At 45.8% G+C, this 21,371-nt stretch overlaps 1 protein-coding gene across 2 annotated transcripts in view; it reads left to right on the forward strand.

Annotated features, from left to right (window-relative positions):
- Positions 1 to 21,371, forward strand: part of LOC147889956 (RNA binding (RRM/RBD/RNP motifs) family protein) — a 36,726-nt gene that overhangs the window by 6,678 nt on the left and 8,677 nt on the right. The window contains exons 2-6 of one of the 2 annotated variants that reach the window (XM_087390490.1): positions 20,058 to 20,158; positions 20,393 to 20,537; positions 20,665 to 20,743; positions 20,894 to 20,967; positions 21,089 to 21,233. In XM_087390490.1, the coding sequence (XP_087246616.1) occupies positions 20,058 to 20,158; positions 20,393 to 20,537; positions 20,665 to 20,743; positions 20,894 to 20,967; positions 21,089 to 21,233 (544 nt within the window). Of the gene's footprint in view, positions 1 to 20,057; positions 20,159 to 20,392; positions 20,538 to 20,664; positions 20,968 to 21,088; positions 21,234 to 21,371 lie in introns of both variants that reach the window. The other variant, XM_087390489.1, reaches the window with a different exon arrangement.

A 21,371-nucleotide genomic window follows, 5' to 3' on the forward strand; every position in this document is an offset into this window, starting at 1 on the left:
TTTCATGACTCTCATTGATGACTTCACAAGATATTGTTGGGTATATGCTTTAAAAGCCGAATCTGAAGTGTTCTCATGCTTTCAGAGGTGGCTGAATATGGTTGAGAATGAATCAGGATGCAAGCTTGTCACCCTCAACACAGATAGGGGGAGAGAGTATATGTCAAAGGAGTTTGATGCATTTTTGTCTTCACGGGGCATTGTTCACTCATGCTCTACTCCTTACACTCCTCAGCATTATCCTGTTCTTGAAAGGAAGAACAGGTCCACTATGGAGATGGCCAAATGCATGCTTAAGGCCAAGTCCTTGCCCAATAAATTTTGGCTTGATGCAGTGATGTGTGCCAACTATGTGCTGAATAGATCACCTACAAGGGCATTGAAGACTGTTACACCTTATGAAGCATGGAAAGGCAGGAAGCCTTCACTTTCACACATGAGAGTTTTTGGGTCTCTTGCATATGTTCATGTACCATCTCAGCTGAGACATAAGCTTGATGACAAGGCAATCAAATGCATATTTATTGGTTACAGCCAGGAGAGCAGAGGGTATAGGTTATACCAACCAAATACTGGGAAGATCATTGTTAGTAGAGATGTAATCTTTGCTGAACATTCGGCTTCTCCTCTTGTGGACTGCAAAGCTAAGGTAGAAGTTGACATGTTTGATGCCTTTGACTCTTGGTTACCTCTGCCTTCCTCTGAGGGGGACTTTGACCAGCAACATGAGCCTCCTGCAGGCCCTCCAACAAGCAATGATCAGCCAGTACGCCATGCTGATTTGCAGGTTTCTCTTCCAGCACAAAATGATCCCACTATTCATGATGCAGTGATTGAAGAAAGAGCTGCCAATAGACAGCAAAGGCAAGTTCCCAGATGGCTTCTTGATACATTGAGGGACAGCAAACAAGATCAACCTTTTGCTGCCCGGACAAGATCAGGGAATAGACAGATGCATGGTCACTTTCTTGAGTTTGCACTCCTTGCTACAGCTTGCAATGAAGAGCCTTTGTGCCATAAAGATGCTTTTGACAGCAAAGAGTGGATGGATGCAATGAGAGCTGAGTTACAATCCATTGCCAAAAATGACACAGGGGAATTAGTAGATCTCCCTCCCGGCAAGCATGCCATTGGTACCTGGTGGGTCTACAAATTAAAAAGGAAATCTGATGGCAGTATAGATCGACACAAAGCCCGTCTTGTTGCAAAAGGGTATGCCCAACAACAAGGCATTGACTTTGAGGAGACCTTTGCTCCCACATCCAGGATTACTACTATTAGATGTGTCATTGCCATTGCAGCCCATCACCATTGGCAAGTGCACCAGCTTGACATCAAGACTGCTTTTCTTCGTGGGGATCTGCAAGAAGAAGTTTATGTGACACAACCTTCTGGCTTTGAGGTTGTTAATTTTGAAAACAAGGTATGCCGGCTTAGAAAAGCCCTTTATGGTTTGAAGCAGGCACCCAAGGCATGGTATGCCCAAATTCATGCACACTTACTATCCCTTGGTTTTTAGAATAGCCCCACAGAGCCCACTCTTTATGTCCGTGGGAGTGGATCTGATTTTTTAGTGCTGATTTTATATGTGGATGATATGCTAATCACGGGCCCAGATACTCAGCATATTGCAGCTTTCAAGGCTGATTTGCAGCAGGCTTTTGAAATGTTAGACATGGGACAGATACACTATTATTTGGGCATTCAGTTTGCTCATGTTGAGGGGGGTATCATGATGTCACAGTCCAAGTATATTGGACAGCTCCTTGATCGTTTTCAGTTCGAGGATTGCAAGCCAATCTCTACTCTAGTGGACCTTGGCTTCAAATTTTCAGCTCATGATGGGAGCCCACCATGTGATATCACTCTTTACCAGCAGGCTGTTGGATGTCTCATTTACTTATGTCACACCAGACCTGACTTACAGTATGCAGTATCTCAGCTCAGCATGTTCATGCACATGCCCAGTTCACAGCATTGGCAGGCAGTGAAGAGAGTCTTCAGATATCTCAGAGGCACTCAGGATTTAGCCCTCTTCTATGGTGATCAGGGTTCACTTACCATGCATGCTTACACGGATAGTGATTGGGCAGGTTGTATCGACACCAGAGTGTCACATACCAGCAATTGTTTTTTGCTTGGCAGTTCATGTATCTCTTGGCTCAGCAAGAAGCAACCAAGAGTTGCCACATCTAGCTGTGAGGCTGAGTACAGGGCAGCCTTCACTGCTGCAGTAGAGTGTGTCTGGCTTCGACAGTTACTTACAGATATTAGTATTCGCCAGACATCCTCCACTATGGTCTACACTGACAGCCATAGTGCTTTGGCCATTGCGCGTAATCCAGTGTTTCATGCGTGTACCAAGCACATTGAAGTTCACTATCATTATGCTCGAGAACGGTTGTCAGCAGGAGACATAGAGTTGTCCTACGTTCCCACAGAGGACAACATAGCAGATATGTTTACAAAGGCACTTCCTCGTCCCAAGTTCGAAGTCTTCAGACAGGCTTTACACTTGGTTCCCTTTGTTACATGATCTGACATACCTTGTACATTCATAGGTGGCTATATCCTTCTGGATGAACATGCGCCACCATGACCAGAAAATACCAGGTATTGTGAGACGTTTCCAGAATACTTCAGCCCATACCATGGAGGGGGGTTTGTAGGCCATCTTCTCCTGGTTCTAGTGATGCCCTATGGGCCCAGGTATGTGCCTTGTAGGCATAGTTATAGGCACTTAGTGTTTTAGTGCCTTTTATGCCACATAGGACATTTAGTCCTATGTGACACCTAGGACACTTAGTCCTAGGGTCTACCTTCAAGTACTATGTACTCTTCATTCTATCTAATCTAGTTGACGTGACGGCTAATCTCCCTCGACTCTTGTACTTGCTCTTTTGCACATCGCCCCTATAAGCCACACTACTATCATGACTGCAAATCAAAAGGCATATTCCTCTTCCACCAAATTGGCTGTAGCATCACCTTCATGTGCATGAGAGGCTGATGTATCCGAGACAACCATACCAAAATCTTTCTTCTTCTCCTTGGCAAGCCTTTTCCAGCATTCATCAGTGTAATGACTTGGCTTTTTGCAGTAATGACATCTCCCCTTTTTTCTTGGGCTTCTCTGCATCACTCTTAGCCTTTTGTGAAGGCTGTCTAGAATCAGCCTTAGATTGATTTGCAGGCTGATTTGTATGCTGCTTCCCTTTTGCCCTTGGCTTGAACTTGGAAAACATGGCATGTTCACCCGCACGTGTGGCCATATTTTTCCGTGTTTGCTCTTCCTGCAACAAAAGCTCTATCAACTCATGAAAGGTGAGAGGGTTGCCACCCCCCCTAAAAGACAAGTTCAATGCGGTGTGAAAACCAAGATAAGACTCAGGAAGAGAATTCAAAGTGGTAGTAACCATCTGTGAATCTGGAATGATCTCATCAATATTCAACACAACACCCTAATCCTCCTTTTTGTGTGTTGGCTCAACACTCCCTCTGCTCCTCGGGTCTCAAGCCAACCGTGGCTGTGATACCATGTGAGAAGTGCAACGGAAATGAATGGAAGAGAGAGAGAGACATCACACCTCACACATACACGACACTGAAAAAGAGAGAAATGCATGGAAGAACTGCAAATGATTTGTCACGGGGACGTGAAATTCTAAGTACTTTAAAGTAGTACAAGACCGTGACAACTTTGGTTTTAAAAGTCCAAGCATGGGCTTAATAATGTGTAATTAAACGCAGCATGGTGCCTAGCACATAAGCGTAATTAATCCCTAGGCCCAAAGGCATTCCAAGGAATTAAAAGAGTGGTTGTTGGGAAATGGTGATGTGGCATTTTTAATGGGCCCCCTAGAGGGCCATGTACCTTTAGTGGCCCCCCTAGAGTTCCAGGTGGCTCTAGTGCCTTCTACATGCTCCTTTGCCATTCTTGGACCTTCCTGGGCCTTCTAAACTTCACATGTGTGGTTTTCTCTCTCATCTTCTCCCTTTGTTGAGATTTTGGATTGGTTTTTCAGCCTCCTTCAGCTGAGTTTCGTTTTTCTTCATAACTCCTCACCCGTTTGGATTCCTCGACTTCCGTTTGGCCCGATGGCTTCCCCTCTGCCTCCCCTTCGTAGTGATATGCTTTTCCCTCCGTGCGTTTGGTAGAATGGGTAGAGCTGAGCACTTCTTTTGCTGGTCGAATCTGCAAAAGTGGCTTTTTCTGGACCTTTTTGCTTCTACCGCCTCCTGGGCCTCTCCTCTTGCAAAGCTACAGCTTTCTGTTGAATTTCGAGTGGTCCCACGCGCTGGTTGACTGGTTTTTCTCAGTTTTGGAGGACTTTCTGGCGATGAAACCTCTCCAAAACCTTCTCAATGCATTCCTCTCTGAAGCACGCTTCTTTTAAGCCCAAGAACTCCCATTTCTTCCCGACAGAAGTGCTTCTTTTCGCATTTTTCAGTGGAATTCTTGCTGGTCGGCTCTTGTAAATGCTCTTTCTTCATGCCTTTGCACTCCTCTTTGGCTGAGAATGCAATTGGGCATTGGCTACTATGTCCTCTTGGCGATTGAGGACTTGGTTCGAGTTTCCAAGGCGGTGAGTTGTGATTTTGTTGCTGCAATTTCTTTTTGCCATAAGCTATTGGTTGGCCTCGTGTGCCGCCCCTTTCTTGGCTCAGAGGTGCCTAGGCAGTGCTACATGAGTCATTCATTGGTTGGGTACTTTGCTGATTTTATTTTGGAGCTTTGAAAAGCGCTATGAATGCCATCTGGAAACCACTCAAAGAGAGTGCAGCTGGGGTGTAGTGTGATTGCATCTGGACAACCACTGGAATTGCACTCGGAAAAGAGAACGCCTTTGGGTTGAGCCTATGGGTTAAGTGCACTTATGTGATGGTGTTCTATGCTTGAAAGCCTTGCGAAGGCTTAGTGAATTGGGGCTGCATGCTGAGTTGCAGGGAAGGTCTCCCAGATGCAACTTGTAATCATTTCATTGTGAAATATAAAGAATTACCGAAAGGGGCGCCACGGTGTTTGGGGCCAATCGGGTGCACTTGTCTATGTTTGTTGAGCAGGGGCATTCTAGCCTCCATCCCTTTTTCAGTGGTTTTGTTTGTGAACAAATGGGTAAATGCCAAATGGTGATCATGCAATGGTTAATGGTTGTGATATATGCTTTGTGAGCTGTAAATAAGTGCTGAAGTGATTAAAGGTTTAGTTCCACTGCCCTCTGAGTGATTGATCTTTGGAGAAAACCCCACTACAACTGGGGGAAAACCTTGGAAACAATGGGCTGCTCGAGAGCTCAATCAGACAGCTCAGCAACCTCGCCAATTGGAGGGACAAGAGGAGTGGATGAACTGCTCCACAACTCTACCCTAGTACTCCTCTACAGGGCAGGCACAGCTGCTCTAAAACTGCTCAACTGAGCTGGCTATGTTGCTCCATTGGATGATGAAAAGAGGGCTGAGGGGGGGCCTATATATAGCCCCCCAGCCCCTCCCTAGTTAGGTAGGGCAGGCTGGCCGACCAGCCTGTAAGGTGGCTGAACCAACAAGGGGAGCCACCAAGGCTGACTGCCCCGCCTCCACACTGCCCTACAGAAAGCTCAAGGACAGCCCTAAAGGAAGCCTGTCCTCCTACCCCTCAGCCTTGACCAGGCTGCCACTGCCTGCAGCCGTATAGGAGGCTGCCTTACACCAAACATGGCAGACACATGGTGACCAGCCTACCAGAGACTACCCACACGGGGGACGGGCACACCCACGACACAGGCCCTCACTCTCTACCCTAGCCTCACTCATAAGCAAGGCCCTCTCTCTCTAGGTGACATAAGGAGATGTTGATCTCTAACAGAGACATGGTATGCATCCGTCTCCGCATGCTTTGCTAGCCATGGTATCCAGATGGATCGGCTGCTCTCTTTCTAGTACAGCATGGACGCACCACCTAAGTCGCTCCCTCGTGATGAGATTAACTGCATCATACGGTTAGATATCCTCTAGCTGTATACATCTCGGACTTGGGGAGGGGACTTGGGGAGGGGACCAAGAGTTCCCCACCAAAGTCCAGTTCTACTGTGACAATTTTCTGAGAGGATCGGGGGAGGGACTCATCATTAGACCCCATTACCTTGAGGACAGAGAGTATCGCATGCATTGAGGATTGCTATTGGTTAGATGCGGGTCTCGTGAATTAACTGGAGATCAAGGTAGGGAGAGCCGTAGGCATACCTACAGAGCAGCAGATCTGCAGCATATGCACACTGGAGACAGTCGAGACAGCGGAGCATTTCCTATGTGTTTGCCTAGCCTACTATGAGATCCGAGGACGCTATCACTGCCTCTTTCAGGAGGGGCATGGATTTGGCCCACTCTCCCGACTGGCCCACTTACATGATTAGGTTTGTATTGGACTCTATGGATCGAGATGTGACGACATAGACACGCTACTACGGCAGTAGCATGCTTTGACAGCACCATAGGGTGCTGAGGTAGATCGATCACAGTGACATGTCATAGACTTCTATGCATTCTAGTCTGCTCCAATACATAGAGGAGTAGAGGATGATGAAGTAGCAGATATGTGAGCAGCATGGATCGCGAGGGGCGACGTAGTACAACTGACCGAGGGATGCAAAGTCCACGTAGGACACGCAGAGCGATTGGGGCACGCACGATCGTGGTTCGACCCATCTCCGTCTTCCTTGGAGGAGATCACCCTAGACGAGGTGTCACCCTTGATATTGCTCTTCCTTTTGAAACAGAGGTTGAGGAAGCCATGCCCTCTGCCACAGTAGGAGAGCCCGACAGACGCAGATTTGCAGTCCACCGGTGAGCTACCACAGTGCCGGGTTTGGCTCTTGAGTTATGTGTACGAGACTGTTGTTTAGCACTCAGCAAGGGCCTTAGCGAGCCCTTTGCTTCAACCCTTTGTGGTTTGTATGAGTTTTCATTTTCATTTGTTTGGCTCAATGGCCTCCTTTATATATAGGGCCCAAGGCCCCTTGAAATGGCCGACTGGCAGCCTTATTCTGGCCGACCAGTCTGCCATAAAACCCACCCCCACCAAGCCCTATTTGTTGAGCTGTGGGCAGCTCTTCTGGCTGTGTGCCCTCTGAATTTAAGTGGGGGCCCAGCCCCCTTGCTTTGTGTGCCAGCCGACTGGCTGGCCCCTTCCACGCCCCCCTATTTTGGGGCTGTGTGCTGGGCCTTATGGCCAATCAGTCAGCTCCTTGGCCCTATAAAGGGCAGGGTGCTGCCCACTGCAGCCCCTCCCTTTCCTTGCCATCTGCTGTGCTGTTGCCACACCCTGCTGCAGGCCTTTCACCTGCCCACGGTCACCCTCCTTATAGGCGCCTTCACTCATGGTATCCCCCCCCCCCCCCCCCCCCCCCACATGTATGCTGCTCCAAATCTGCCTTTTCCAGGCCAGATCCCTCCTGCTGAGTGCATAGCTATCTGCTCCTGTCTTGCAGCTCCATCGGATGCAGCCGTCACAACTCCTTCTCTTGTGAGGTGCCGCCCATGTGGCAGCCCCTTCTCTCTCTTTTCTCTGGGAATCTTCTTCCCCAGGTCTCCCTCCCCCACGCTCTCCTCATTTGGGGGCTTATAGATGGGGAGGTGACCTTTCCAACACCGCAGACCATCCATTTGGATGACATATCATCATCACTATAGACCTTAGTAGGTTCCATTTAAGGTCTAAACAAATCCATCTTGGATTTGTGAATCTATTGCTAGATTCCAGAAAATCATTCTAGACTTTCTCTTCCTTTACCACTTTAGAATAATAAGAGCCAATCCTAAACTTCTCTTGGCTTTGAGGGAGAGGTATGGGTGGAAAACTCAGTCAAGTACACAACTTGACTTCTCAATGTCAATTGTGACATGAGAAACAACTCAATGCCTATTTTTGACATGAGTATCTTTGTCCACAAGGTTGATTTTCACCTGCGTAACTTTTAGCCACATAGAAGTGATCCATATCCAGGATTCAGCTTATTTCGATCTGTTCTTGCTTACGCACACTATAGGAAAGTACACCCTTATTATGTTTGACAAGACACAATAATACCGGGCTACTTATATCCCATAACCCTCATCTTTTCTGGTATGGACTCACACAATTTTGCAATAACTGGAATATCTGCTCGCACATGCTTTTTAAGCAAGGACACATGGAATACATTATGGATCTTGGTGGAGGGAGTGAAATTGGCCTTCAGAAAATCCAAAGGGGAGTGAACAGATAACAACCAGCAAATACTTAGCTTTCAGCCACTTAGAAAGTATCCACGACACAAAATAATTCCAAAGCCAATATTGACATAGATTGGCCCTAAAATTTAGCGCCTCTTTCGGTCTTTCTTTATCTTTTATTCAGAAGGCAACAAAGATACAGAGAAAGGCACTCTCATGTATCCGATCAAAACCAGCCAACTACTAAAGCTGAATGTGCTTTGGCATCACGCTCCTCCCATTCCTTAAGCTCCTCCTAGAAGGCATTCTCCTCGTTCTTGGGACGTCCGGGATTTCTTTTGTAATCCTGAACTATACCCTGTGAATAACCCAAATCTTAATGTTCAGCTTCCAATGGACATAGTTTGTGCCATCGAGCTTGTCCTCCTTACTCGCACACGAGGATCCCATAAAACTATTCGAATCCTCGCACCCTGCTGCTGATCCTGGCAAGCCGCAAAAACCAGCCTACTATGCGGAAAAGAAGAGATGGAAAGGGAGAGGAGGGATATGGGAACGATCCATGTTTCTGCTCCGAACCTCTACCACTAATCACAATGGGCAGGCAGCCCCAAACTGCTGCCACAAGTCAACATGGGCAGGCTGCTCAGAACATCTGATCACCTCACCTCAGTTCGGCTTGTAGAAGAGGTTGCTCCAAACTGCTGCCTCAAGTCGTCTCTAGATCTCCTTGGAGCTCTGCCTCAACTCGCTTTGAACCAGCCGTGCAAACTCTGATCAGCCAGATCTACCTAGCAATGCCTCAGATTTGCGTCAGCTCAGCGCTCTCCTGGTCCCTAGGGAACCACAACATCTGATACCAGAAGTCTGTGGCCATATTACCAATCCTTTCACCTTTGAAGGCATTGAAGTCGGGTTAAAACAGATGGCTAATGGCAAAGCTGCAGATCACATGAAGATACATGCTGAATTTGTGAAATGGACAGGAGACCGAGCAAGAACATGGCTCTCGCACATCTTAACACATGCTTTACACCATTAGGAATGGCAAGAGAATTGGGTTCAGCCTTTATATAAGGGAGGAGACAAAAATTCAGTCACAAATTACAGAACTATAATGGTAAGCTCCACATTAGCCAAGCTCTTCAGTACAGTGCCTGAAATGAGAATCAGTTCATGAACAGAAGAAGCCCAGAAACGGGCTACTGGACAAGCAGGCTTTCACAAGGAACACAGGACAACAGATCACCTCATTACCTTGAGAGCCCTCATGGATGAGAGTAGACTAAGAGGACGTACTCTATTCTGTTGCTTTGTCGATTTCAAGAAAGCATTTGACACAGTCCCGAGAGGAGGATTATGGAAAAGAATGCAAGAAATAGGAGTCCCCTCGGCCTTGAGAGTTGGCATTTCTCGGATCTATGAGAAAGTACTTTGTTGACTCAAGCAATCACAGGGCATGTCAGATGTTTTTGAGAGCAATATGGGAGTGAAACAAGGCTGCCCTCTATCACCTACCTTGTTTGGCATATGCATTGATCAACTGGAAGAACTCATCAATGAGTTTGTAGTGGAAGAAGGGGTGCAAGGATCGCAATTGGGATTATGGACAGTGCTATTGTTACCATACGAAGATGATGTGGTTCTCTTTGCATGCGACCCGGACTCTATGCACAAACTACTAAAGGTGCTCAAGACTTTTTGCAGTGAAGGCTGGCTGCAAGTGAATGTAGGAAAAACAAAGATGATGGCAGTATGTACCAATCAGCCCGAGCATCCTCATGAGATCACTTTTGATGGATAGATTATTGAATATGTCAGTGCCTTCAAGTATTTGGGGATTGACATCCCGACGGATCACAAATGGTGGCAATGCATACACAGAAGGATGGATACTGGTTGGGGGAAATACTACCAGTTTGAGAATGACTGCAGGCACACTGACACCAGGAATTGGAAAATTCAAAATGTATTGTTTGATGCATATGTAGTGCAGACAGTGTTATATGGAGTGGAAGTATGGGGAGGCAAGTATTTTAGCATCTACATGGAATGAGATTGAAAAAATGCAAATAGCATTTCTACGCAGGCACCTTGGTGTCAAACCCACTACCCCATACTCAGTGCTTCTATTGGAAACAGGTAGGAGGCCGATCGAATTTCATGCATTGATGAGAGTTATGCAATATTTGCTAGAGGTGCAGCAAATGCCACTAGATAGACTACCTTATAGAGCATGGACTGCCAGCACAAAGCTTCAAAAGAATCACAAAAGTAAGATCATTTGTACAAGGTGGGCAACAGACATAAGGAAATGGTTCAGCCGATGGAAAGTAGATGCATACTTGACCATGCCGTTTGGAAAGGTCACCATGCAAGAATTTTAAACGTCCCTACTAAGCACTTTGCAGACCCACTGGTTGACAAATGAAAAGAGGACAAAGCTGGAGTATTATCAAGACAACATAAACCCTTCATGTTGGTCTACATACATGTCCATGGAGGCCTTTGCTCAGCCCTACATTAGCACACCTATTCCCCTTCTCTATCGCAGAAGTATAGCCAGGTTTCGCACCAGATCTCATACGCTTGCTATAGAGAAGGGAGCTTGGATGCATCAGCCCAGACACGCTAGAGTTTGTACTCTCTGCGACTTGTAGTCAGTTGAGACGGAGGCACATGTAGCTTCACAGTGCCCTTGATATGCACATATCAGGGAGGACTATCAGCAGATATTGGAGGACTCCGCTCAGTTGACATCAATTCTACTGCCTCTCCGACAGTGTTGGGATCTTTTGTCACCCGTCTTTTTACATGTCGTCAGGAACTCATAGATTCCTGACCTCTCTTTTTGAGGAGACTTTCTTTACTTTGTATTGAGATGGTCCCATTGGTCATTTTTGGCCCCCTGTGGACGTTAATAAATTCTACTTCTACTTCTCTACCATGTTTCTAACATAGCATCCATTGGGTGACTTAGGGAGCGTGAGCTGGCCTCTTAGTAATTGGCAAGATACGGCAACATCAAGCTAAGAGCTATAGGTGTTGGAGATCCGGCATGAGAGTACTCTTACCAATCCTCTAGCGTGAGATGAGTACATCAAGGAGATGAAACATCAGTTCTTTCAAACCAACAGGAAGGGTGTCAGCTCCAACTGTTGAGAGACGAGAGAGGCTAGCTGCACTTAGACTTGCAAGGTGTTGTAGAGATGATACTTCCTTTAATTGGCAGCTTTCGAGTAGAGGAGTAGACTTTGGAGGTGTTGAAAGCTCGGTGGAGTTCTAAGCCCGTGTCACCCTAGACGTCATGGCACAATTTGAGGAATTCCTTCACGGATAAGATCCTCTTGCAAACCCTCAAGGCTCTCCTTGTGCAGAATGCCTAGGGGAGGTTTGGGTTGTCCTCGATGTTCTTTGGCTGCTTTTGGGAGCACATTAGCATTCCCTTGCGCTTAGCTTTCCAGCTCGGAGTTGCTTCCATATTTGCTAGCCTGAGGTTGGATATGCTTGATTGCGGAATGGAGAATTGAGTTGACATCTACGAGTGGTGCTCGATCAGATTTTTGGACATAGCCTACAAGATCTTACCTCAGGTCTAGACCTTGAGGCTCCGTCCACATTACCCCAACATAATCCACAACATCCATACTTTTTTATTTAGGAGAGCAGCATCTTGGGCAACATCTACACATTTTAGGAGGCAATGGAGGTGGTGTACAGCAGGGTGGACTGAGTGAAACCGAACCAAAAACTCTAAAAACGATCTGGTAATCAGCCTTGAAACCCCAAAAACGAATCATTGCTGGTTCGCAACAGATAATCACCAAGATTAATTTTGAATTTCATATATAACAGGGAAAAACAGCAATTAATAGCTTCATCTGACAAGGAGGAGCGACAGGTTTCTTCTGGGAATCAAAACGAACTGTCATGTGCACGGATTAGTATCTGACGTGTACTGGGTACACAAGACTAGCTCAGGTAGCCGGGGGAGGCTTAGAGCTAGGCAGGCTTGATTCTCGGGTTGAGTGGCAAGGGTATGAACCAGTTAGAGGTCTTCGCTATTTTTGGCGCTTGGGGTCCGAGACTTAAAAGGGGCGCAGGGGTTCAGTTCTCAGGGAGCCGATGGGAGCAAGTTTCGTTCCCAGGTGCTAGGTCTGATCCTGGATTGAGTCGCGGACGTGCGCCTGCATCATAGCGCAGCCGAGGGCCCAGTAGCAGATCCCAGGCTTCACAACGCCACCTAGTGGTATGGGACACCATGCTGGTTTGGATTTGGATGGGAGTTCGTGCCAGTAGCTCAGCTCGTGGCTCGGAGGGGACATCTCCTGATTTGGGATCATATCCAGTAGATGTCATGGTTGGGTGGTGAGCAGCCTGCTCAGTTTCTCACGTTGTGTGTGTGTTCTTGTGTTTGCTTGCAGATCAGAGGTTTCAGGAGTGTTGGAACGTGTCAGTTGGTATCAGAGCCAACTCCTGAGGTAGGAACTTCTAATGCGAAAATTTTGGACGATTTCTTCCTCCAGGTATGCCCTAATTTCGAAATTTGCTGCTGCAAGATCTTGTTGGTTTATGGGTTATGGGAAGTGGTTAGGATCTAAGGAAAAGGTAGGAAGAAGGAGAGTCATGATTTCGAAATTACTGAAGGGAAAAGTGAGAGAGGGTTGAGGTGTAGCTAGGTGAGAGTGGAGATGAATGGAGGTGAGGCGTGAGAAGAGCTGATTGGTAGGTGAGGGGATTCTGTATGCTGGTCAGGGCTGCGCAGAGGTAGGTGACGTAGGTAGGAGAGGCTGAGAGGTGCGCCTTAGGCTGGAGAGGAATTCGGCCAGGCAGGAACCCTCCAAAGTTAGGAGGGGTTGGATGCTAAAAAAAGGCACCAACCCTCCAAGATTGGGAGGGTGAGCGTTTCTAGAAAGCATAGCTTCCTAGATTAGCTGCACCATCTCCTTTATAGCCTGGCAGGATCCCAAGCTCAGCCACAGCCTAAGCTAGAGTGCGCAAGAAGACCTCCTTATGCTTCTACCAGATTTCGCCATCTAGGAACGGCCACAGCCTACGTCAGACTCCGTACAGCCTGCGTCAGATTCCGTACAGCCTGCGGCAGACTTCCGTATAGTACGGCCTGCAGCAGACTTCCGTACACTGCAGCCTGCAACGGAACCAGCAAAAAGGGAGACTCCGGGTTCACCTACGCCAGCTGATCGTCAGCTTCCAGCATCTTCTTTTCGGCCAGCTCCTCTTCTTTCGTCACCTCCTCTTGGGACGGTTTTTCTCTGCTCCACTCTCCTTCCAGCTTCGATTCCCCCAGTTATTTCTCTCAGTTTGCTACTCTTTTCAGATCAGATTTCAAACATGGCTGATTCTGTAAATCCTGAGTTTGCCATGGGAGATCAGGATTTGGACTACCTTGCTGAGGAAGACCAGGGTCTTTACGATGATTTGATTACGAAGAAAGCTTTCAGTGAATTCACCACTGCTCTAGATGAAAATTTGAGCAGGTTAATGCGAATCAAACGGGGTTGACACAGCAACTCCAAGGGATTCAGTCTACTCTCACACTTCTGACTAGCACTGTGCAGGCACTCACGCATGTGGATGCCATGGCTTCAGTGTTAGGTCCGAACATAACTCCAGACCCTTTTCACGGAGATCAGAAGTCTCGAACCAAGGAGGTTGTTGACACTTGGTTGCATAAGTGGCAAGTACACTTTCAGTTCCACCCGTACCCAGATGAAAAGAAAATACATCTTGCGGCCGGCTTCAAGTCAGGAAAGGCTTTGCTATGGTGGAAGGAACTCCAACCTAAGCTGGTAACATGGATAGATTTCGAAGGGGTCTTCAGGAAGGAGTGCCTGAAGAAGGAGGACGGCTATGATATCGTAGGCAAGCTTAAAGCCCTCGATATGTCTAAGCTGAACTTGACGTTTGAAGTTTATCTTCAAAGGTTTCGAGATCTGCAAACCAGGGCCACAAAGATGGATCCAGTGACCTTGTTAGGTTTCTTTGTGGATGGTTTGCCAGATTCATACAAGTTGCAGATCAAGAACAACAAATGTACAACGTTGCAAGAGGCCATGAATTACGCGCGTATTTATGATGATACCATGGCCAGTGCAAAGGCAACTACAGTTTCCGACACGAGTAGGAAGAACAAATGGAAGTTCTTCCAGTCTACGACTGGTACCGGGGAGACGAAGACTATAGATAACGCCTCCAAGAAACACTTGACTCAGGCAAAGAATGGTCGAGCCTGTTTCCTTCGTACCTTGAAGCTTAAGAAGGAAGGACGTTGCTTCTACTGGGAGGAGCGGGGCCACACCAAGAATGAGTGTCCAAAGCGCAAGAATCAAAAGCAAGCGCTGGCACCAAAGCTCCAAGCGAGTCCGGGTACCAAAGCTAAGGGAGCGAACCAAGTTTCGATGACAGGTATTTCTGTAAATGTCATTACCTGCGCACTTTCTTGTAATTGCACTTTCAATACTTTGTTATTTGGTTCCCATGATCTTTTTCGAGTTTATGGAGAAGTTAGGGACCAAAGAGTTCACATTCTCTTTGACCCGGGTAGCTCTCATAACTTTGTCAATTACAAATTTGTGCGGAAGATGGGGCTGTCCACGATACCTAGCGATCACACCTATGAGGTGCAGCTTCCAGCTGGGAAGCAGTTTTGGGATCACAAGATTGAAGTGCTTTCTATCCGGATTCAAGCATACACAGGGGCTCTTACGTGCTATGTTATGCACTTGGAGCATGTGGACTTGTTAATCGGAATAGAGTGGTTTAAAACCCACAATATTCGGATTGGATGGACGGAGCATACCCTTTCTTTTGTGGATAAGGACACCCAATTTTGTATTCAGTGTGATAAAATTCCCTCTTCTTAGGGGCCTATTGTATCTGCGATGCAGCTTTGGAATATATTAAACACTTCTCATTATGATGTCTATCAGTGTGTTTTGATTCCGCTTTCTTCATTTGTTGTCTGTGTAAATAACAAGAATGATTTAAGTGTGTTTGAACACCGTGAATTGAGAATGTTGTTAGATAGTTTCAAGGATGTATTCCCTGCTCAACTGCCGGAAGGTTTACCTTCAGAACGGGCAGTAGATCATCGCATAGACTTAGTCCCTGGGGCTCAACCTATTAGTATACCACCTTATAGGATGAGCCATCTTGAGGAGGATGAGCTAGCTTCACAGCTACAGGATTACCTGAATATGGGCTATATTCGCCCAAGTAAATCACCTCGGGGAGCACCTGTTCTCTTAAGGAAGAAGAAAGATTCTACATGGAGAATGTGTATAGATTATAAACGATTGAATAAAGTGACAATTAAGAATCGATGCCCTCTACCTCGTTCTGATGATCTGATAGACCGTTTGGCCGGAGCGAAGTATTTCACTAAGATTGATTTGCATATGGGTTATCACCAAATCCGTATCTATGCTAAACACATAGATAGAACCGCATTCCGAACTAGATATGGCCACTATGAGTTTCTTGTATTACTTTTTGGTTTGACCATTGCTCCTGCTACCTTCCAGCAAATGATGAACGATTTGTTCCGAGATTTTTCTGGGCAAATTCGTTGTAGTGTTCTTAGATGACATCTTGGTATATAGCCGAACGCTTGAGGATCACATAGGACACCTCCGGATTGTCTTAGTTATTCTAAGACAGCATAAGCTCTATGCCAAGATGAGTAAATGTGACTTCTTTATGAAGGAGATCATTTACTTAGGGCACAAGATTTCTTCTGAAGGTATTAGCATTGATCTGGATTGTATCCAGAAGGTTTTAGAATGGCCTATCTCTCAGACTGTGAAACAACTTCGTTCTTTCCTAGGATTTATGGTATTTCTACGGAAGTTTGTGTGTGATTATTCACATATCACGGCACCCCTGACAAACATATTGAAGGGTCGTGGACGCAGGTCTACCCAGCCGATCTCTTGGAATGATGCATTGAACAAGGCTTTTGAAACCTTGAAGTTTTCTATCAAGGAAGCACCCGTTCTTGCATTACCCGATCCTACCCGGCCTTATGTTTTAGAGGCCGATGCGAGTGATTTTGCGACTGGGGCAGCTCTATTCCAACAGGACAGACCTGTAGCTTTCGAGAGTAAGAAGCTAGACGACACCCAATATCGTTGGCCCACACTAGAAAAGGAACTTTATGCTGTAGTGTATGCCCTTAAGGTTTGGAGACACTACTTGTATGGTTCGAAGTTTCTTGTATTGACTGATCATCAGTCAATTAAGTATGTGTGTGAGGGATCTGAATTAAGGGGACGGAAAGCTAGATGGGCAGAATTAATGCAAGATTTTGATTTTGAAATATGTTATCGAAAGGGTTCGTTGAATAGTGTGGCGGATGCCTTAAGTCAAGTCAAGTTTGTAAATGCTATGTCATTTACGGAAATATCCTCAAACCTATTTCAATCCTTGAGAGGGCTTTACGCAACTGATAGTCATTTCAGTTCTTATTGGCAAAGAGTCCATTATGGGAGCTCCATAGTTGACCAGGACACAGGGATTGTGCCACCTACGGTATAGGCGGCGGGAGGTCAGTGGATGATTAGGAACGGCTTGCTGTTCCGGAATGGAAAGATTTGTGTGCCAGATGTTCTGGAACTTAGATCCAAGATTCTCTGGGAGTGTCATGATGCTCATAGTGCTGGACATCCGGGTATACATCGGACTCTGTCTCTTGTGAAGCATACCTTTTATTGGCCTAAGATGCGTGCATTTATTGAGAACTATGTAGTAGGTTGCCAGGTTTGTCAGGTTACTAAGGCAGAACACCTTAGAAGTGCGGGTTTATTACTGCCATTACAGATTCCAGGTAATAAATGGGAAAGTATTTCCATGGATTTTATTACTGGTTTGCCTCGAACGCGCAAGGGTCATGACTCCATTTGGATCATAGTCGACCGTCTGACAAAAATGGCTAGATTCTTACCTACTAGAACAACTATTTCAGCTGTTCAGCTGGCTCACGAGTTTGTGGACCACTTGTTTAAGTTGTATGGTTTGCCATCTGACATAGTCAGTGACAGGGACTCAAAGTTTACAAGTAACTTTTGGACACTTGTTTTTGAGAAGTTAGAAACTACTCTATGAGTTCCTCAGATCATGCACAATCCGATGGCAGTACAGAGAAGGTTAACCAGTTGGTTGAAGATATGCTTCGGGCATATGTATCTAAGAGACAGTCTTCATGGGAAGATTATCTACCTATGATAGAATTTGCTTACAACAGTGCGAAGCATTCGAGTATTGGTTACAGTCCTTTTATGCTTATGTACGGGTTTCAACCTAAGTCACCAGTTATGGTTGGGTTAAAAGGGATTCAAAATGATGCTGCAAAGAACTTCTTGCTAGACATGCAGGAAATGTTGCAGTTTGCCAAGGAGTCTATTAGAAGTGCCCAAGATCGGGACAGATTTTATGCTAATAGACATCGTTCACCTAGAGAGTTCTCTGAAGGAACGATGGTATATTTGCGAATTCCCAAGGAATCCAAGAGCCTAAGTACTGGTTTGGCTCCGAAATTATCCCCCCGATACTGTGGTCCGTTCAAGGTCATTAAAAGAATTGGACCAGTTGCATACCGACTAGAATTGCCTCCTGATGTTAAAGTACATCGAGTCTTTCATGTTAGTAGACTGAAAGAGAGGATGCAACATGGGAGACATTACAAAACCTCCAAAGAACATTTCCGGGTTTTTTAGCGAACTCAGGAGTGAGTTCTTAGAGGAGGGGAAGTATGTCATGTACACGGATTAGTATCTGACGTGTACTGGGTACACACGACTAGCTCAGGTAGCCTGGGGAGGCTTAGAGCTAGGCAGGCTTGATTCTCGGGTTGAGTGGCAAGGGTACGAACCAGTTAGAGGTCTTCACTATTTTTGGCGCTTGGGGCCCGAGTCTATAAAAGGGGCCCAGGGGTTCAGTTCTCAGGGAGCCGATGGGAGCAAGTTTCGTTCCCAGGTGCTAGGTCTAATCCTGGATTGAGTCGCGGAAGCGCGCCTGCATTATAGCGTAGCCCAAGGCCCAGTAGCAGATCCCAGGCTTCATAGCGCCACCTGGTGGTATGGGACACCAGGCTGGTTTGGATTTGGATGGGAGTTCGTGCCAGTAGCCCAGCTCGTGGCTCGGAGGGGACATCTTCTGATTCGGGATCATATCCCGTAGATGTCATGGTTGGGTGGTGAGCAGCCTGCTCAGTTTCTCACGTTGTGTGTGTGTTCTTGTGTTTGCTTGCAGATCAGAGGTTTCAGGAGTGCTGGGACGTGTCACGAACTGAGAGAGGGAGAGAAAGAACATAGATTGCTACTTCCCCGCAATATTTTTGCAATATTTTACAAGAACTTTGCGATAGAAACTGGTGAACACAAACTGAAATCTGAAAATCAGAATTGCAGCACTTATCTGAAAGATTCTTCACGCTAGAACAACGGGAGAGGAGGCGCAGCACGCGCAACACTAGGGCGCAGAAATAAGGGCTGGACTCCCCGAAGGTCTTTATTGCAATAGAATAATACTTTGTACAATTGGCTCTGAAAAGAGCATAGTCGAGGAATGATCTAGGAGCCCTGAGGCCCTTCTTTTATAGACTTGGGCTAGCAAAAAGCTAGACCTGCTTTTAAATACCTACTTTTTATAAAAATAGACTTAATTGCTTTTTGCCCATCGTGGAGCCACTTTTTAAGCCTTTTCTAGAACCTCGTGGGGTCTTCGTTAATGGCACCATCTCCCGGGTGCTTTTTGCCTTGTGGGACCTGCTTTTTCCCACTTGCTCCAGCTTTTTGAGCCTTTTAGCACTCTTCCAAGTCCTACACAAACTCGAACACTTTAACCCTTTAAAGGTTATCGAAATGCATTCCTAGTTCTTGGAGTAATCCTAGTCCCTTGTGAGCGTCCCCACAGTTCTCTTTTACCAATGCAAAGCAAAAGTAAAAACTTATTCTAGTGAACCAAAGTCAGTTTTCTTTGACCATAGTCAATCTGATAAAGACTCTTCTTTATTTCTTGGGAGAAATACCAATTGGTGACAGTGAGCTTTCTCAAAAAGCAATGTGGAGGTTGGGCTTCTCGAACTCATGGGTGTGGGGGATTGTTGCTCTTTATTTAGGCAGCTCTAGCCAGGCGCTTATAGAGGGACACATAGGGGAGGCTTTCTCATGCTCGAGTCAATGCGACAAGGGTATCCTTTTAGCCCCCTTCCTGTTTCTTCTTGGTTTTCTCAAGATTTCGGAAGTATTTTTGGTTGTAATTTATCTCATAGGCTGGCGAGGCCTCCAAAAAACATATATATATATATATATATATATATTTTTATTTGTGCACTGGAGCCACCGTTTCAATTTTCAAACATAATACAGAAGGTTCCCTTTTCTGTGGAAAAAAGCAGTCCTGCTATACAGGAAGATACGTTTGAGTGTGTATGTGTGACACTATGCTTTTCCTGACCTTGAAACCTTAAGGTAAGTGACCTATTTTTATTTGGCGTTGAATGGCTTTATAAGGTATGCCAAAATATGTTCTTGATGTTATTTTCATTTGGTTTAGAACTAGCAGCTACAAAAATTGTATGATGGTTTACCATGTAGTTGGCACTTAAATAGAGTTCCTGGTTAATATTGGTCTTGTTTTACTGTATGCTTTTATATTTTAATTAAACATCCTGTGGATTACTGGTTTAGCCTTTTCAGTAGATTCAAAAGAGATAGATCGGAGCTCCTCCGAACCATTTTGGGTTTGTAGGTGAACAGTGTATAAAGCACAACTGCTGCCTCTTTAAAAAGTCCTGATCTGACTTCAAGTGTATTGGAAGATGGCATTAATGCTCTCCTTGGTTGCAGGAATATGTGGTGGTCCTTGTGGGGCATGGTAAACACCAAACACAAGCTGTAAAGGATCTTGAAGCGTTTCTTGGTGACCAGAGTGAAGCCTTTGTTACCTGGTATGGAATCGGAGATCACAAAAGGCTTTTAAGTATTTGTCGGGTGGTTGTTTTTTGCTTGTACATGCAAATTGTGCTGTGAAGCTTTTGTGCTGTTTGGGGAATTTCGTAGCAATGGACGCTGTGTTTTTTATGTTTTTGATACTAGCATTTCAGAGAATCTCAAAGGAAAGTTGATTGCCTTCACATTATTCAAGTGCTAAGCTACTATTGTATTCTGGATGGTTGATGCAGGCTTTGGGATCACTTGTGCTCCAATATACATCTGTACACGCCAATATCAAAGCCATCATCTCCAAAGGATGGCTTTGGCAGCACTGAGCAACTTGTGCAAGACAGAAGTAAGGAGCCTATTGAAAGCATCCATTTTGATGCACAGGTCTGTAAAAGGTTGTGCTGGTTGCGTACCTTTAAAAGAATCTGCCATCACATGAATGATGCTTGTTAAGTTTGGTTTTTGAGTCAAAATTTGACAATACTTTTGTCATTTTTCTTACAATATGCAGTCAGAAGAAAAGAACCATGTACAGGTCTCTTCGGTAACTTATGAGGGTGGAAGATTGGCCAGACTCAGGAGGGATTTTGGTAAGGATGTTGATTTGAAGTCAGGAAAGGATCTAGGTATGGTTGCTTCAGTGTCTGGGAGAGAAGACACAGGGCTTCATTCTGGAGACTTTGAAAACGACCGAACTGTGACAAATGAACTGAGTCGAGGTCGTGGATCTATACGTTCAGCAAAGCGACCACGCTCCCCCGATTCCTGGGCTTTCAGAGAAAGAAATGCCTCTGATGAAAGGCTTCATCAAAAGGTTTTCTAGGGTGCCCAAGAAAAGTCTTTTGATATGAACATGCACATTCACTGTCTAAATAGCCAATTCAGAAAAGCAAACTAGGGCTAATGTATATCCAAAACTCATTGTGTATATACAGAGGCACTTATCTCCTCCTCGGGTGAACGCTACGCGACGACTGTTGCAGTCCGCAGTGCGAGAGGCTGTGGCACCAGCAACACGGCACTCAAGGCGATCAGATTCCTCCTTAAAGCGTTTAAGATCAGTTGTATCAGCTGATGTTGGTAAAATACAATCTGCTCTTCCAGTATCCACCAAGCCCATGCCTGTTTGTGCCTGATATAACCCACTGATTGAATCCTGTGATTCTTTATGCACACCACCAGCATATGCACGCATATATCCACACAGACACCTTTCCT

Source organism: Dipteris shenzhenensis, chromosome 19 (genome assembly GCF_047967505.1).
Source record: "Dipteris shenzhenensis isolate YYH24624 ecotype China chromosome 19, Dip_SZ_1.0, whole genome shotgun sequence".
NCBI classification, from domain to species: domain Eukaryota; kingdom Viridiplantae; phylum Streptophyta; class Polypodiopsida; order Gleicheniales; family Dipteridaceae; genus Dipteris; species Dipteris shenzhenensis.